The sequence below is a fragment of the Ursus americanus genome, chromosome 1 (genome assembly GCF_024610735.1).
Source record: "Ursus americanus isolate L20-20 chromosome 1, mUrsAme1.1.p, whole genome shotgun sequence".
In the NCBI taxonomy this organism is placed as follows: Eukaryota; Metazoa; Chordata; class Mammalia; order Carnivora; family Ursidae; genus Ursus; species Ursus americanus.
This window is the reverse complement of record NC_142127.1, coordinates 45,726,246-45,742,558: the sequence shown is the minus strand read 5'-3', so window position 1 is coordinate 45,742,558 and position 16,313 is coordinate 45,726,246. Positions and strand designations below refer to the sequence as shown.

At 38.0% G+C, this 16,313-nt stretch overlaps 1 protein-coding gene across 2 annotated transcripts in view; it reads right to left on the bottom strand.

Moving 5' to 3' along the window:
- XIRP2 (xin actin binding repeat containing 2) overlaps window positions 1-16,313 on the bottom strand; it is a 71,392-nt gene that overhangs the window by 42,932 nt on the left and 12,147 nt on the right. For both annotated transcript variants that reach the window (XM_087861198.1, XM_045780463.2), the window contains exon 2: window positions 4,151-4,311. In XM_087861198.1, coding sequence (XP_087717324.1) covers window positions 4,151-4,207 — 57 coding nt within the window. In that variant the 5' untranslated portion in view covers window positions 4,208-4,311. The remainder of the gene's footprint in view (window positions 1-4,150; window positions 4,312-16,313) is intronic.

Here is a 16,313-nt window from a genome sequence, read left to right as displayed (position 1 = left end):
AGTAAGGCAGCTTGTTAAGTCTCATAGCTGGGGTGTGAGTAGAAGCTGGAATTTGAACCCATATCTCTCTTAATGGCTGCTGTCCGTCTTTATCACTGGTACTAAAGGACAGGCATAAAAACAACTACTCCGGGGTTGGCATACCCCAGGACTTAGCTTAGAAGGTTTAGGGTTGGAGGATTCTAGGCTATTGTTGGCATTTTGCAGAACAGAAAGCCTAATTCAACAGGCATCATTTGGAGCAACTTGAAAAACACTGAGGAGCCGTATCAGATCGTATGCCCCTGTGGGAAGTGCAGTACCTTAAGGGCTTTGGTTTGGATGATTCAACACACTCCCCAGCCCAGCAGGCCCTCAAGCCCAGATGGGATGACAACTCTCAAGCAAACAGGCCCCATGCCAACCAGCCCTCCTCCAGGAAGCTTCTAGGACTGCTTAAAACTGGGAAGAGATTCAGCAACCCTTCAAATCACAGGAGGTCTCCTGAGGTCTGGCCCAGTCCTGATGTAACCCTGAAGCCTTGAGACCTGGAAGTAACTGGATGCCCGTGAGCTCAAGTTCCCCTAACATGGACTGCGGACTCCTGGGATCCTGAAATCATGACCCAATACATGGTTTCTCAAACAGATACTAAAAATACAACTATAATCTTGGGGTTTCTCATATTCCAAAATATTGGAGAATAAATTAATAATTGGGATTATCTGAATTACTAGCAAATTCAAATGGCTGCTTTCTCAAATTCATAACCTTTCCCCAATTCCATGCACCATCTGATAGCTAAGAATATGCATATTTGCTGCATGGGAAGAAGGGATAAGAATGTAGACTTAAATGTTTTAGGTATATATTCTATCAAATTCTGCAACAAACTTCAAATGTAAATCCTGGTCAGTTACTGCTGTTTGATACAAGATAAGTTCAAGAGAAAGTGTGGCATTTATTTTGAAATTTAAGATAAAGAAGGGAAAGGGTGAGTTAAGGCCACAGTATTTCTTATATCCCTCCCTGACATTTAATGTACGTAAGTGGCCTTCCTCGATTGATCAAACATAGATAATAGATGAGTATTAAATTATGGAAATTAAGGCAATTATTGTTAAGAAGAAGCCTACTCTTTCCAGCAACTATAAACAATGCCCAAATCATGTGCAAATTAATCTAGTAAGCCTCAGTAATTATGTTAATGACTGAATACTTTCCTAGTAAGTGCATTTTCACAAAAATACCAGTTCCTATACTGCACATGTTTCCTCTCATCTACCGAATGGATTAAAAAACCAAATATACCCATTCCTTTCCTTTAGCATTGTGCTTTGGAATCAGACCATATTACATGTGCAAAAATGCATATAGTTAATTGATTTTATCAGTAGTCGTACTATTACACTATTGCTGCTGCTCAACCACCTAAGTGAGGAAGTCCTTTGAATTGTAGTTTAGTGGTGGTGACATGGTTTCTTTATTCCGCTCAGCTTGTAAATGAAGGTTTACATATGTGAGATGGCCGGACTTGCTCAAGGAGCAGTCTGTGGGCATGAGCTGGAGTGAGGTTTCCTTGCTCTGATGGAGAGCATAGTGGTGACTTTGCCTTGTTTAGCCCCATGTGCTATACAGTTCAACTAATTCACGTTATTGTAAATGACCACAGAACAGGTGGCTTTGTGTTAAACATTGTAGGTTTATCCTTATTCAATGTTTCTTATTCTTGGACTCAGAAATAAGATTTGGAACCTAATGGGTATGCCCATAATAATTAAGTCATTTTATTAACAAGTTAATTTAAATACCTAACACAGTACCTACTTAATATTAAGTTATTTTAATAATAAGGTAATTTAACTACCTAACACTTACCTAAGTTAATATATTACACAATTATCTTTTCTTTACAAAGAACTGTCATTGGGTCCTTGAACATAGTAGAAATAAGAGTTTGAGGAGTTGGACAAATAGTGATTCTAATTCCAGTTCTGATACTTAAAACCTTGGACTAGAGTTCAAGTTTTATTTCTTATAAACTGGGAATAGCAATATATTTTCCACACATTTCTTCTGTTAAAAAATGATAAAGGAAATAAAATTGCACAATGCAGAATCTGGCATTTTAATTCATTGCTTAATGAATGTTACCTCCCCCTTCTCTTCGAGGACTCTCCCTCAGACCACTGCCTTTCCACTGGCATGACTTTCATTTAGGTTCAACCAAATGCCATCTGGCTGAGGACCAGGAGAAACTGATCTCAATGTGACTGAAATATAATGGATTCAGTTTGGGGCCGAATCAGAGACCTCCAGATTTTGCCCCTAAAATACTTGGGTTATGTGTATAGACAGAAATGTTGTTAAAGGCAGTTTCCATGATTTTGTAATTGAACAGACATTTGATGCATCTGACCAGATAAGGCAGTAAGGCATTTATTTTGTTTTCTTTAGATATTTACTAGTGTTTTTTTTACTAGATATTTACTAGGTATTTACTATTTACGAGATAATATATGTGCTCTTCCTTTCCCCACCTCCTGCATAATATTAACTTAGGGCCAAACCAAATAATAGGGTATTTGTTGGGCCACAGATGCTTTCTTGTATGAGAGGAGGCAGTTGGATTTAGTTAAAAGAGCACAGGAGTCCAGAGACCAGGAATTTAGACTGGCTTTGTCACTAATGCATGATCTCTCATAAGTCACTTCCCCTCAGTTTGTTTTGCCTGTAAATGGGCAGAGAAGAGAAGGATTATTAAATTCTTTATGTGTAGGCTACCTTTGTAGTAGCATTAACGCTGTTTTGTTTTTGTATTAAATAGTGGGATAATTAAGTTTTCTTAGTGCCCGATTTAAATATGCTCTTTTTAGCACATTATAAATACAAATTTGTCTTATGGTGTATTTTCCTAGTGCCTGTAAAGATAAAAGTGTTCCTAAATTAAAAAAAAGTTGTTTACTGTATAATCCTTCTCTCACTCTGTACTTTCAAAATCCATTTGTTTCCCCAAGAATCTTTTCTCCAATTTAGAACACTAATTTGTAGTAAAGTTCCTGAATGATCCAGCAGGGGGTGCTATCTAAGAAGACCGGCAGGAGGCTCTGGCGTGATACTATTTATTTTGGAAGAGCTCGAGCTACTTCTGTGATTTCTGTACATTCATTCAAAACCATGCTGCATCTAAAATGGATTTTAATGACTATGTAAAAACTTAAATGTCATTTGGAATTACAATATTGTTAATGACTTTGGCACAGTCAGCCTTGTCTCTAAATAATTTGTAAAGAAGAATGTTAAGAGTAGCTATTTTAGAACACCACCCTTCTTGGCTATTCTTTCACTCTCTTTCTCTTTTGGTTAAATGAACAACTTTGCTAATTTGGAGATTATAATTATAAAAGAGTATCCTTATATTCCATTAAGCTGTAAAGCCGCTACTAATAAAATGACTCATCAAACCCTGTGGATTGAAGGCCACAGATGATGGAACCCAACAAATTCTTTTGAATATGACTTTATTATGCTTTGGCTCTAAAAATTGGTGGTCCTACTGAATCCTGCTGTTTCCTATAATCATAATTGGTTTAGCAGAGTGCCTACATTGCTAATCTCCCTCATTTCTATGTTGATTAAGCTACTCCTAATGGATTTAGTGCATACAGAGAAATGAGAAAAGCAAAAAAAAAAAAAAAAAAAAAATGATACTGCCAGTGAATTTAAATGAACTATACATGAGACCGAGGAGGGCGGCATGCAGACCCACATTATTAAAATCTGAAATTAATTCCCAACCTTCCTGAGGAGAATAGCTATAGGTTAAATGATAATGATGGCAATAATAACACACTTATACCCTGCCTTATGGCTTACACGAAAATTATCACTTTGACTTCTCTCTAAGACCCTCTGTGGTGGATGACTATTCCCATTCTGCAGTTAAGGAGACTGAAGCTCAGAGAGGGGTGAAGATAGCCCAAATCCACACAGCGAGTCAGTAGTAGCGCTGGAGCTTAACCTCATATCCTCTGAACTTTGATTTACACTATGTCTGCTTTCTCGGTTTTATCCCAATGCCCAGTAGTATTCCTGTATTGCGATGGAAGGAGGAGTGTGAAGGGCAGACCAAAAGCCCACTGCTCGTGCAGAACCACCAGGAGCAGCTTACATTGGCAGAGAAGCTGCGGCAGTCACCCCTGGAAGCAGCTGCCTGGTACCTCGCCATCCGTTCCTTCAGGGACACCACTTCCTGGAGCTCTGACGCGCCCTCGCACCGTGCAGCACTGTCTTCTGCAAATCCACTTGCAGGCTTTTTAGGGCCAACAGTCACTGAAAACAAATGTAGCATGCTCAGGTATGTGTTTCAGGCTTTGAAAAGAAAATAGCATCACCTTATGAACAGGAAAGGCATTTTAAATATTTGCTCTCATAAAACAGACTGCAACATTTCACAGTACTGTGTTTTCAATGTCCCACAGTCACCCTCTTCAAGCTTTCAAGCAAAGCTACAAAATGCCTGTACAGGAGCATATGCTTATGCGCACATCAAACAAAAATATTGTCTCCACTCCTACTCCTGTGATTATTCTGACGAAAAATAGTTATTAAAAGCTTCATAATGTTAATAATGAACATTCCCAAGGCACCGTGTGTTGGATTTAGGTTAAATGCTGGAGGGCATGATCTCATTTACTTCTCTAACAATCTCATGAGGTAGGTGCTATTCTTTTCTGAAATTCATAGATACGAACGTAGAGAGTCACAGTGGTTAGAAAACTTTCCCATGATCACACAATTAATTAGAGGTAGATTTGATGGGTGGGCTAAATCTTTAGCAAGTCTAAAAATTGCTCTTTGCTTCTCTCTCCACCCCTTAACACTCGAGGAGATAGATCTAGCGAAAATAAGTGATTGCCATGAGAATTATAGACTGTCGGTTTATTTCTTTTATTCACAGAGACATGTGTTACATGAGAAAGAAATAATAGTACCATTAGAAAAAGCTTTGTCAGCCACCCATTTCACATGGTCTGATATTTTCCCATTTAAGCCATCTACCTGACAAAAATACAGGGTAACAGGAATTACATGCTTGGAAACAGAGCAAAAGACTGATTGCATGATCACAGAATAATAGTTGTTAGAAACAGAAAGGTCTTAGAGATCATACAGCCTCACTTAATCTAACCAGCTCCTTTTAGGCATATGGAAACATGTCTAAATGTTTCCTTATGTGAGAGGAAGACAAGGACTCTCCATGGGTCCTCAGGTATATGTGCCAGAGCTGGTCTCAAAACTAGATTTTCTTCTTTCATCTAGTATTCTTTGCTGTTACCACTTTGCTTGATGGTTTACTATTCATTCTTAAAGAACTCTAATTCCAAAATCATTGCAAGGGCTCTTTCTGGGACCAATCGGTGTATTGTATGTACCTATTTACATACAGGTACAGACATACATGTATGCATGCATTATGCGTATTCATTACTCGGTCATGCACCCCCTGCCATTCACCTTAGGACTGGTAGTTTCTGGAACTCACAGAGTAGGGCTCTTTCAGGTACTTTGTTATTTGGATTGGTTTGATTTAATCATTGTAAACCAAGACCCAAACATTCCCAGGTGACAGATAACCAAGCTGTTTCTTCCCTTTCCTGTTCTTCCTACCTCCTTCCCCAGCTCCCACAATGAACCATCTTACAGAATTGTTTGCTTTTTCTGTTTTTAGTTTCTTTTAAGGTTTATGTACACAACAGATGAGAACAACTTCTGTGATCCAGAAAAAATTAATAATCATTTGTTTTGGCTCCCTGAGTATCTGGTTTTCCATAGGGAGTTCTTACTCAAATAAACATTTTCACATATTTCAATTAAAATTATAAATATATTTTACTTAACATAAATACAAAATATACAGGAATATGAAGTTGTGATATATGCAAGCTATGATTGTACAACAGTGATTTGTTCATAACATATGTCAGTTATTTTTGAAATTCACCTGTCATTCAAAACCTCATATCCATACAGAAGTACATTTCTCCAGTTGATTGTGATAAAAAGACATTCTCACGTGCTACTGAAAGTCTTTCACATGATAAGGAAAATATATCTCTATTTTCCCCTGTGGATTATCTATCTACACAGATTAATTCAATTTATATTCAACTGTACTATTATTTTGTTGTGAATGATCACTATATAGATTTTACTGAACATGACTCCCTAAGGTTTTTCCACATTAAAATATAAATTTCAATTTCTATATTATTCATAAAAGATGTCATTCTTTTATTTATCTTAACAGAAAGTCCGCAGTTTATTTTTGCTAAAATTTACAGATGGTATTTACTTTTCAAATATTTGACTTTTATCACTTTTCATCCTACTGGGAAATGCCCAAGATTAATGGTCAGGAAATCAGTGGCCTGATTATTAAGAGATTTGGATTCCATTGCCTTGTGGACTTTCATTTTGATCACAGAAAAAACACTACATTTTAATTTCTCTCTCCTTCTCGTCAGTAACTTTGCCTACACAGGTAGTCATAGAGTAGAAAACTTACCTTGAGTTAGCAAGCTGTGTCCATATTGTTTCTTAACCTTCTAAGTCAATGTCTATCCTTTCTTCACTTGATAAGCAAGTGATGCTTCCTGCATCTAAGTGTACTCTAAGGCAGTGTGTCTATCTGCTCCTATCTTGATGCTGATGACATGTGACATAAGGTTGATAAGACAGCCCCCCCTTTTTAAGATTTATTTATTTATTTGAGAGAGAGAGAGTTGGGGGTGGGTAAAGGCAAAGGCAGAGGGAGGAGAGAGAGACTCTCGAGCAGACTTTGTGCTGAGTGCAGAACCCTACATGGGGCTCAATCTTGTGACCCTGAGATCATGACCTGAGCCCAAACCAAGAGTCAGATGCTCAACTGAGTGAGCCACCCAGGTACCTCTAGACAGCCCCTTTCTTAGGGATAGGTGAGGAAGAAGACAGGAACATTGGTCCCCTGACCTCCTACGGTGCCATTTCAGAAGGCTGGAATGCAACTGAGATTGGAGAACAGTGTAAAATAAGTTTAGGGAGACTTTAAAGAGAGAGGTGATACAGAAGAACAAGTAAAGATGCTCTTGTCATAAAATACCTATGGAAAAATAGGGGGAAATTTGCATACCTGTAAGTATGGAAATCATACTGTGAAAGAACATGCCATAAGGCTAAAGTGGTCTGTGAAAAAGGAAGGGAAAACGAACTTTTCAAATGACCATTTCTGTTAGAAAGCATTCTAAGCATTAACATCACAAAATCATTGTACTGGAAGTGACTTGTCTCTGGGGCTTAGTAGCAATTCATTGTGCAGATGAGTCAACAAAAATCTAAAGTTCAGCGAATTCTCCCAAATCTCCGGACTTAATGGCATAGCTGGACATAGAATCCATTGCACCCTAAATATCAACTGTTTTCTTTTGTTTGCTGAGGAGAAAATAATCGCTAATCCACCCAAAATAATCATTCTTTGTAGAACAGAATAAATCCTACAAAGCAGAAAGAACATAGGTGGAAGCACTTTAAAAGAAAAGAAAACACGATAAAATACAAGCTGTTATCATGAAAATGATTATATGCCAAGGATAAGAATGTCTTTTATAAGGGCGCCTGGGTGGTTCAGTCGTTAAGCATCTGCCTTCGGCCCAGGGCGTGATCCCAGAGTCCTGGGATAGAGCCCCACGTCAGGCTCCTCTGCTGGGAGCCTGCTTCTTCCTCTCCCACTCCCTCTGCCTGTGTTCCTTCTCTCACTGGCTGCCTCTCTCTTTGTCAAATAAATAAATAAAATCTTAAAAAAAAAAAAGAATGTCTTTTATAAGAATTCTGAGGTTCTTAGGGAAAAGATTTATATTGTTATTTTTTTGTAATATATTACATATAGATCTAACTTATGTCCACTTATTTATACTTATGTACGTATACATATACATAAATACATACATAAGTATATATTTATGTCCACTTCCTATTTTCTTAAATCATGAGAGATGTGTGACTACAGATCTGTTTTCTTGAGCTTGAAACATGTGTTTTTCTTCTGCAGTTTTTAAAAACAAGATAAATAATCAATCAACCAATAAAATTTGCCCAGTTACAAAACTCATTATACCTTCCTGAATTTTACTTTTTATGGAGAGTCCATGTTTAAAACATTTTTTAAAAAGCAAGGTAGTACAATATAAGATAGAATGCTCTTCCTTTCCAGACCAATTATTCACATGCCTATAGTCAGTCACAGAAGGGTTGCATAGTCACCCTTCTGTGTTTCTACAGAGTAAAACGATAGCTTTAAGAAGTCAGATATAGAAAACAATGAGGAATAGTCAATGTAATTAATACACTCTGGGATTTTCTTCTCATTTCACAACTTCTATTATCAGTGAAAGAATTCTTAGAAATATGCACAGATTAGTATTAACAGACATTTCAAAAGGGTTCATTATTACGAACCATTCTTCTAACCAGCTGTTCAGGAAATTTTAAATTTGGAATTCAGTGGTTTATAAAAGGATATGTTCTTACAACATTAACAAATAACAGATCTATCTTCATTTCCCATTACACAAATAATTGTCTAGAACTGTGAAGTAATTATATATATGATCCTAAGATCTTCGTAGCTTAAGGAATTTGGAAATAAAGGTCAATGGCTTGATACCATAGTGCTGGGATGAATGCATTGCTCAAAAATATGGTCCAAGTCAGAAAAATGTCTCTTCAGAAAATACCCAATGTGGCACAGTTCACAAAGCCAAGTGCTCTATCATGAATTTATTTCTAAAGCAGGATTCCACCTCAGCACATTTTCTAAATGTAAGTATTTCTCGCTTTCAAAATATGGGAGACACATTCCTAAACTGTAGTGGTGGATGAAGTTTTATGGAAAGGATGACCATATAACAATACTATAATGGATGTAATCGGATGAAAGGTAGATATTAAACACCAGTGCTTCAAAACTGTCTTACACAAGTACTGTTTAAATTTTTGTGAGTCACCTTATATCTTTTCTCTTTTGCCTACCCAATATGGATTATGTGGAAGTCTGTAGAATAAAGTAAGATACTTTGACCTCTGCATTTCATTGACAGACCACTTGCTAGTGTTGCAAAGCTGGTCTTAGCGGTGTCTGATTTATAGCAGGCATCTGGCTGAGGTAAAATCAGAAGAAAAGAAAGCTGTCAGAGATGAGAAGAGAACTAGGGGTAGTTGAGTTTTTAGAAGAGTTAAAATACACACTGGGGGCAGTAAATAGAATATTACATGCTGTGGAAAAGAAAATCACTAACATTAACAGCAAAGTGAAAGGAGATGACAGAGAACAGAAAGCAAAATCCAAAGGGTAAACTGATAGCATTTCAGTGAGAGGCTGGGGGTGGGGAAGGAGTAGGAGGCAGAACAATAAGATATATTTGAAGAAAAATTGTTGAAAATAAAATTTGGACATAGATTTAAAATATTTACCACAATCCAGAAATAAAATTAAGTTTGAAACACCAATATAACAGTAAATCCTTGTAAAACATAGCAAGTTTTACAAGGAGGGAGAAAAATTCTACAATTATCTAAAATTATGAAGAGTTTCTGTGATGATGAAACAAAATTCAGACATCCTTAGATGTTCTCTTTATAACACTGAACACTAAAAGGAATTAGAAAATTGGTTCCTGGTTACGGAAATTTTAGTTCTGTGAGCTAGAGTCTGTATGAATCCAAGTTGGTACTCGTGTGAGAAGTCAACACAAACTCAAAGTCCATACGACAAAAAAGTCACCCAAAAAGAAAACAAAGGGCCTTAACATATAATACCTAAACAAGAAGGTAGAAATAAGATCAGGTGTAATAGTCATAAAAATAAACACAGGTCAAAACTCCACACTGAAAGACAAACAGATCCAACCGTATGCCACCCACAAGAAATCGACCTAAAACAAGACACAACATTTAAAAAGAAAATACTGGGTAAAAATGTAACAGGCAAATAGAAGATGAAGCAAAGTCATCGTGGCTATATTCTTTTCATGCAAAATAACATTAAAGACAAAGTGTCCTAAATGAGATAGCAGGGCCAACAACAGTTGGAAGATACGAATCCCACTATGAAACCTCTACATGAGGACTAGCATAGTACAGAAACACATAAACACCAACAATAACAAGAAAAAGGAGAACTCTATGGGAATCTAATTGCTGTGGGTGACATTCACATATCTCCTTCCATCTTTGCCATCTGAAATTTCTTTTTTAAAATATTTTATTTATTTATTTGAGAGAGACAGAGATAGTGAGAGAGAGCAGGGAGGAGGGGGAGAAGCAGATGCCCCACTGAGCAGGGAGCCCCGATGTGGGGCTCAATCTCAGGACCCTGGGATCATCACCTGAGCCAAAGGCAGACACTTAACCAACTGAGCCACCCAGGCACCCCGCCATATGAAATTTCAAAAGGAAATGATTCGCACTATATAATTAATAAGGTTTCTTTTAATATATTTATTCATTCTCATTAAACAACTATTGGTATCTACAGTAAGCACATGATGCATTCACTATGCTCCCCAACTTTCAGACTAGTTGGAAAGAAAGACAGGCGATTATAACACAAGAGTTAATGGGTTTGCACCAGGTGAGTTCGGAGCCTCCCGGGGAGGACATAATCCACTCAGTGTCAACCAACAGGTGTCAGGGAAAGCATCCTGAGAAACAGGACATCTGCACTGAAACATGAAGGAGTTGGCCACATGAGTATACAGAAAAGCAACAGGATGAGACAGCAGCATTACCAACAAGTCATGTTGGGGAAACTGGGTAATGATTTTGTGGAAAACACCCAACAGTTCCTCAGCTCACAGCATGTTACAGAGTATTAGATGGAGTAAAGAGCTAAATGCTTTTTAAAATGATGAAAAATCTTCAGAGAAGTAGAAAATGATTTCAGTTGAACTTTCTAAGCATAAAAAAAGTGTAAAGTAAAAAACCTTTTAAACAAAAATAATTATAAGACAAAAGGAAAACTAGAGGGGCAATTATAATAAATAGGCTAAAAGTATTATTTTTTTAGTAAAGAACACTGACACGTCAGAAATAAAACTGCAAACATTATTGAACAATAGATAAAGGACTCGAAAGAATGATTCACAAGTAAAAAAATAATAAACATATATGAGTGTTTCTATGTGTCAGACATTAATCCATTGAGTGCTCTCAACCACCCTATGAAGTAGAGACTATTTTTATCTCCGTTTTACAGATAAGGAAACAGAGACACAGAAAGGTTACAAAACTTGCTCAGGGACAGGTGGCTGGTGAGTGTCAGAGCTGGAAGGGGAAGCCATGCAGTCCGGCTCCAGGTTCTGTGACTTTCCAATTCTGTGCTACTTCTCAAGGAATATGCATGTCCAAAAACCAAACCCAAACCCAAATCATCACCTTCCCAGTAAAGAGAGAAAGGAGACTTCAAACTTCAAAAGAGAAGTCTTTTTCTGTGGTGAACTGACTCTTATTGCCTCTACAATAAAAACATATAAAAAATAGTCCTAGATGGCTAACCCAGTGTATAATTATGACTCGAAAGAAATTCTAAGGATTAATAGTAACTTAAACTCTTGAGCAAATAAATGAGAATTTAATGACTTTTTTTTCTTTGAACTTTGCTGAAGTCAATCCAAGAGATCTTTATGTAGTCCAAACTAAGAGCCAGACACAAAGCCGGCCTACCACACAAGCCCACAGAGCTGACGCAAACACCGATAGCTGCTTCAAGCCAGCAAACACACTTCCGGTGACACATCAGTAGCCTTGCTATTGTATTTTGGATGCATTATAAAGAAGTCAACTGCTTAGCACTTGGAAAACTGATTTAGAACTAAATTGGGAGAGTGATGAACTAAATTCCATCAAATCTAAATATATGGTCTATAGCCCATAGATCACGGATCGTGATCAGGATATCATACCGATGGACATAGCATTGCCTCACAGCCATTAGCATGAATAAGATTTCTATAATTCTTAATATTTGCATATCCCTAGCTAGTAATAAAATTCATCTCTCATAAAATTCAGAATGCTGCTGCCAGGTCAAATTCGTAATCCATTTTTTAAAAGATTTTTAATTATTTTAGAGAGAGAGAGAGCAGGGGGGAGAGCAGAGGGAGAGGGAGAGAGAGAATCGCAGGCAGGCTCCATGTCGAGTGCAGAGCCCAACGAGGGGCTCGATCTCACGACCTTAAAATCATGACCTGAGCTGAAATCAAAAGACAGACATTTAACCAACTGTGCCACCCACGCACCCCTAAATTTGTAATCGATTTGAGTTTTATATATTTTACTCCACTTGAATACTATAAAACCAAGAAATAGATGGAGAATAAAATGAAAGAGTAAGTATATAGCACAACCTTGCATTAATTTATAGTTCTTAAAACAAAACATGGGGAGATGGGGCAAAGAGTAAAACAAGCGGAAGTATATGCCATGACAGCCCAAGAACTGTACTGTGGCATCCACCCAGCATGTAAGTAGAGTGAAACCGATTCCATTTTTTAAACTAACCTCCCTACAGTCCTATTCCCTCCAAATGCACTGTGTTGTTGTGTGTACACTTGTCACCTTCCCCCAAATTCATTCATTCATCTGATTTCATCTGTTCACCATCCTTTATACATTAACAAAAACAGATAATCTCTCAGGGTAATAAAAAGAATTAGTTCTTGCCTCCTTACTTACCCTTCCCTAACCAGTACTCTTCCAGTTCACCAGATACTGGAAGAGATCCTATATTTCCAGTTGCCTATTAAAGGAAGAAGACAAGATTCAGCAATGTTGGAAACAAAATACTGGTCCTCCAAAGATGTTCACATCCTTATCCTCGAATCTGTGAATGTATTACTCCACAAGGCAAAAGGGACTTTGCAGGTGTGATTAAGTTAAGGGTTGAGATGGGGAGATTATCCTGGATTATCCAGGTGGGTGCCATGTAGTAGTCTCAAGAGTGCTTGTAAGTGAAAGAGAGAGGCAGGAGAGTCACAGTTGGAAAGAAAAGGTGATGACAGAAGCAGAGATAGGGGTGAGAGAGAGGGGGTGGGGGGACAGTACAGATTCTACCTTATTGGCTTTGAAAATGGAGGAAAGGTCCCATGAATTAATGAATGTAGGCAGCTTCCAGAGGCTGGAAAAGGCAAGAAAACAAGATTTCCCCCCGGAGCTTCTGGAAGGAACTTGGCCCACCCAATACCTTGATTTCGGTCCAGTGAAACCCATTTTGGATTCTGGACCTCTAGAACAATAGAAGAAATTTGTGCCATCGTAAATGACTACTTTTGTGGTAATTTGCTAGAGCAGCAATGGAAAACTAACTTGAGCATTCACCATTCACACACATGCACCTGTCCAAGTCAGAAATCAACACACGGTAGATCCTTTCTAAATCATATTAGTTCCAGCTCCCCCAAGTCACACCGATTTATATATACAAATCACCTTGCAATAGAAACACCCTTGAAGTTATTCTTCATGCCCCCCCCAAAAGAAATATCCATCTTCTTACAGAAAAGACTAGGTTTAAATGTTAATTTAAATTTTAATCTCTCTGAGTGAGAGAACTGCCATTTCTAATTGTAATGACGTATTGTCATATAGACTCATCCTGTTTTCTGCAGCTCCTATCGTCTCACAGGAAGTACTTCTTGTACTAAAGCAGTTATGAATGAATAGGATTTAGTCAGAAATTAGATAATTATTAGTACATTAGTATTGCCCCTTTGGGCATATTCGGAAATTTAATCATATTGCTATTAAATATTTTTAAATCAATTGTTTAGTTAAAGAATTGCCTAGTTACAAAAATCAATAATTGAATAAAATAAATTTCTTTGAAATGGTCAAATAAATTAAAACTACTAAATGGCTATCGATGGTGCATATTTTTACAACATAAGTCTCTTATTAGACATTTCCCTAGCATAATCAAATTTATATTGCATTATAACAATGATAACTGTTAATGAACACTGATTATGTGTTAAGCATTTTACATGTATTCTGATTCATCTACACTTTACATCTAATTTTTACAGCAACCATATCTGATAGGTGGTATTATTTCCATTTAGGTGATGAAGAAAGTAACATCCAAAAAATAAAATCATATAGTAAATGGCTGAGCCTAGAATCGAGTTTAGGTATTTCTGAACTACCTATTCACCTCTACACAGTCTCTTATGTAAATATTTTTAATTAAGATATAATGTTTTATTAGAAAGTACATTTTGAATTGAGGCTATATGAATCCTCCTTTCTGCTTCCTAAACATCTGTCCACAAATCCTTTCCAAATGTTTATTTTAGTGCATGTAGGGATAAGTCAAAAGGAGACCAATAAAGTTGAATATCTATGACTCTGATTGGCTCTTTTTCATCCTGATAAGCCTGAGTTTAGAATTGGAAGTTGAAGCAAATCCTCAATTATCTTTCCTTGGTCACTACAGAGATCAAACTTGAGACAGGGTTAGGTATCGATCTGAGCAAGCAGGGAAAGGGATGAACTTTAAGGGAAGAGAGATGTAAAGCAAGGACCACTGCCCTAATTTTCTACTGATCTATTCTGCTCCAGGGCATGAGAGTTGGTGTCATGCTTCCATCACAGTGTCCTCTTGTTTAAATCTGTATCTCAGGTATACAATTAAGGTATTTGATAATTTCTCTTCTTAAGGCTTCAGTCATGCATTCAGTAAGCATTCCTGCCCATCCACTGTGGGTCAAGCACAGTGCTCGAGGCTGGGCACAAATTATATAAAGTCCTGCTCTACTTGAAGAGAGAAGAAAAGAAAAAGACCAGAGAGATCCTCAAGAAATACAGTATTCTAAGCAGTGTTGATCTGGCCTTATCTCAAAAAACAGAAATACAACAGGTTGCATCATTTCAACATGCTGACTTCTGAATAAAACAAGCTCCCAGATGGCTGGTCCTGCAAAGGAAGTTGGCTTGTCTGAAGGCACACCAAATGTAGCCCTCCTTAGAAGGGGAAGCTTGAGGAACTTGGTGGCACACGTTCCGTATCCCCACCCCCCAAAACGCACTTATTTATATCGAGGTGAAATAAACGAAGATGGATCAAGCCCAGTCCTATGTGATGGGGTTAAAAAGCCCCTTACAGGTAGCCTGCCATGAGGCTCAAGTTCCCTTCAGATTTCCCCCACTTCTGCCACCTTCGGCCAAAATGTAAGCCCCCCAGCCCAGGGCAGAGCTAAGTTAATTTTATAAACCTGTTCTACTCCAGGCTCTGTCTTGGGTTCTTACCAGCAGGAGGCAAACCCACAAGCAGATTAACCATCCACTCTGGACCCAGAAAGCCCAACATTTAACCTATTTCTGACACTCATTTTTGACTTTAGGCAAATTGCCTAACTTTTCTAAGCCTCTTTCTTCTTCCCTACGTTGTGAGAATGATAACAGAACCTACAGATTGCCTGTGAGGACGGAAGGAAATCTTATAAAAGTAGAGTTTACAGAATGTCTTGCACATAGTAAATAATAAATGCTCGCTAGCTTCCAGTCACTCTAGGTGTTATTACATCTCCTAAGTGTAATCGTCCAGATAATCCGAGCTGATACAAGTCTGGGAATAATAAAAGTTATGAAACCTCCTAAGGCTCGAAGCTATAAGTAGAAAGAATAGGACTTGACTCTGATCCACCTACACCTAAAGCCTTTTGTATGGATATTCCATTCCTCGTTAGAAATCAGGTATCCACCATGTTTCCTGCAACAAGGAGAACATGATAAATCACGAAGGAATGGGTAACTATGCGCTGAGACTGAGGCAAAGAAGTTGGCATAGTCCTACTCATATGGCCACAGAGATGAAGAAAATATATGAAGGAGGAGAAATTACCAACGCAATGTGTATGATAGTCAAAGTGTGCCTTGGCACTAGCTGATGAATCAGCAGTTTTTCACCAGCAAGCAACAAGGTAGAACTCTGAAAATGTAAAGCTCATGAAAATCACCCTCGTGTATTACGATAGGGACAGATCGATTCTGTTTCCCCCCCCCAAAATATTCCTCATGGTTTCCCCTTTTCTGCATTATTTAGGTAAAATCATGAAACCGTCACTCAGTTATGTAACACTTTTCATTTCTCTATATGCAGCATCTGAGCAGTGGGCATGGCACAGCGAACCCTGGTCTGGGCCAACCAGGTGGTAAGGACGGGGGGGGGGGTTAGGGGGCACTCGCTACGTCTTGTCTCTGCTGCCCCGTGGCTGCCTACCGCAGGCAAGAAGAAGGGTCCT